Source organism: Limulus polyphemus, unplaced genomic scaffold (assembly GCF_000517525.1).
Source record: "Limulus polyphemus unplaced genomic scaffold, Limulus_polyphemus-2.1.2 Scaffold1165, whole genome shotgun sequence".
Lineage (NCBI taxonomy): Eukaryota > Metazoa > Arthropoda > Merostomata > Xiphosura > Limulidae > Limulus > Limulus polyphemus.
Window position 1 is genome coordinate 170,409 of NW_013666775.1, and position 2,945 is coordinate 173,353.

Genomic DNA, 2,945 nt, shown 5'->3' on the forward strand with positions numbered 1-2,945 from the left:
ACATAGACAGCGAAATACTGATTAGCGATTCTAGACAAGTATGTTGAGGCAAACATAGACAGCGAAATACTGATTAGCGATTCTAGACAAGTATGTTGAGGCAAACATAGACAGCGAAATACTGATTAGCGATTCTACACAAGCATGTTGAGACAAACATAAACAGCAGAATACTGATTGGAGAATTTTGGGAATCTCTTCCTTTATCAGTACAATTTAATTGTTTAAAAGTTTAATTACTTATTTATCAATGGTTCAATAAGTGGTTAAATTAACCCTTATTTATCTAGAATTACGGTTTAGGTATTTTCTTTAAACTTTAAACTTCACTTCCAACAAATGTTGCACTCTCTTTGACCATAAATTAACCTTAAGGTTATAGAAAGTACATAATAGTAGTAAAGATTAGCTTTATTTTTTTAATGACGAAAGGATTCTTATGTCTCTATACCTTGTTGTGTCATAAATTTTAAATCGATTTCTTCAAGTACAATATCTGAATTCCTCGTTTTGTGAAGTCTTATTGGAAACTATTAATTGGTCTTTTCGGCTACATTATGGTAGCTCGTTGACGTTTACCTCCACATAATACTCTGTTGAATGCTCGTCTAAAGTCCGGACTGAAGATCGTATAAATAATGGGATTTAACATCGAATTTGTGTATCCCAGCCATTGCGACATGCTGAATATTTTCTCGTTTGGTTCACACGAACTACAGATTGGCATAATTACGGCTAATACAAAAAACGGCAGCCAACAAACAATAAAAACACCTGTGATTATAGCTAGAGTTTTCGCTGCTTTCTTCTCACGTTTTGCTTCGATATCTTTTAGCTGTTTGCCACGATCCTTTTTCTGGGAGGATCCCAGGTCTCTATTTTCAACAACGGAGCAAGATGTTTGAGGCGGATCTGAATTTGTACAGGTTAAAGTGTTTGGAATTGTCGAGAGCTCAGCAGATTCCTCGCCTCGTTTTTTCTCAGTAACCGGTGTATTTTTACCAGGTTTATTGCGGATTCTCCTACGAGCCTCCTGATATATTCGCCAATAAAGCACGAGAATGGCAACCAAAGGTACATAAAAAGAAGAAAAAGTGGCAAAAATCTGGTATGCGACATCCTGGCTTATCAAACATTTTTGTTGATAAAAAATGCGTTCTTCAAAATTAGGATCCTTCCATCCAAATATTGGAGCGACAGAAATAACAAGAGCAATGACCCAAACCAAGAAAATCATGATACTAATGTCCCGAACGTTCCTCTGTCGAACATAATCAATGCGTGTGACAGCTCGATACCTATCAACTGCTATGGCTAACAAGTGGAGTATCGACGCAGTACAGCAGAGCACATCACATGATGTCCACATGTCGCACAGTACTGGACCTAATGGCCACTTTTCTTCAACTTCATACATAGCACTTAACGGCATAACCAAACAAGCAACCATTAAGTCCGCTACGGCCAGGGACAAGATCAAGTAATTTCCAACTCTGCGTAGGTTTCTGTCAAGCAAAATGGAAGATATGACAAAAATATTACCCACGACAGTAAAGAGGATGAGAAGACTTAACAATGAAGAAAGAGATACAACAAGTACCATATTACGTCTCAGATCAAAAATCTGGTTTGTGATGAAGTCTGAGATATTGTCAGTAAGGTTTACAGTGAGAGTGAGGTTGAAAGCATGCAGCTCAGTGTCCTTAAGACTTCTGCTTGTTACATTCTTATACGTAGTTAAAGTCATTGTTGTAGATGATGTTGAGATAACTGAGAATAAAGTTTGGCTACGTATTAATATTTTAAAAAATTCGAAACGAAATTTGTAAATGTTTAAAGAACTATTTAGTTTCACAAGGTCGTGAGTTTGGTGAAAGTCAGTGGATCAGTAAATTGCAAAAAAAAATATTCTGTGAAATCTCTTCTTTCCTCGGCTTTCACGATATGTTTTGTTAAATTTTAAATTCTTGAACCCAAGAATCATTTGCATTGAAATAACTGTGAACATATTTTATCGTAATTGAACGAATGCACTACACAAATTAATAATGATAAACAACTGAAAAATAAAGTAAAAAACATTGGTAGAGTAGTCATTCGTATTAATGTGATATCATAGAGATTCGTAATGGGTAGATATTCCACTGAAAAGGCAGATGTATGAACACAGTCATGATGAGAAATCCTCAGAGTGAACTTTCATATTTTCCACGAGAGGGATTTCGAAAATCCCTGGTGTTTTAGTTCAAATTTATTAAAGCAACGAGCAGTATTGCACTCAATAGAACCCACGATACAATTTATTTACAGTCCTTTGAACCAAACACAGGATATTCTGTGACCTATGTGTTGAAAAATGTCATTATAAATCTTCTGTCTGATAGCTGGGCCTTGAAATGGGAAATAGAGAGGAAGATAAATAACTCATCTGGAACTCAAAACTTCCCAAGTTCCTTATTCAAAATCTACAGGCTTAGCCATGTCTAAATCCACTTTCTTTTATTAAAGTTAGTAGACACTTAAGATGATATATTAGCAAGTGTATCAATATCACTCATTTGATCTGCGATGAAACAATCTTTCGAATTGTCACGATCTGATAATCCACTGGAGATTAAAAGGATCTGGATGATTAAAACAGCAAAGATGTTAGAGAGCTGCTACAGATGTATCCGTTAAAAAACGAGGAAACCTATGTAAAAACGAAACCGATATTCGTCATGAAAAATTGGGTAATAACTCATTTCAAGCAAGTTATTTATAAATGTAATAATAAGCATGTCAAAAAAGTAACAGTGATTATCTGTAGGAACATAAACATTTAGTTATATCAGTATTCTAGATAAAGTATTCAAGCAACAGATTAGATACGTTGTTTAAGACTTATAATGTAGGTTAAAATATTTAATTACATATTCAGAATCACTAAAATTTTGGTATTATTG

General features: G+C 34.7%; 1 protein-coding gene across 1 annotated transcript; it reads right to left on the reverse strand.

Moving 5' to 3' along the window:
• Positions 1–303: 303 nt before the first annotated feature.
• On the reverse strand, positions 304–1,603 carry LOC106462432 (5-hydroxytryptamine receptor 2A-like). The gene has a single exon (XM_013922356.2). The coding sequence runs from the start codon at positions 1,601–1,603 to the stop codon at positions 551–553; it is 1,053 nt and encodes a 350-aa protein (XP_013777810.1). The 3' UTR covers positions 304–550.
• Between the last annotated feature and the right edge of the window lie 1,342 nt (positions 1,604–2,945).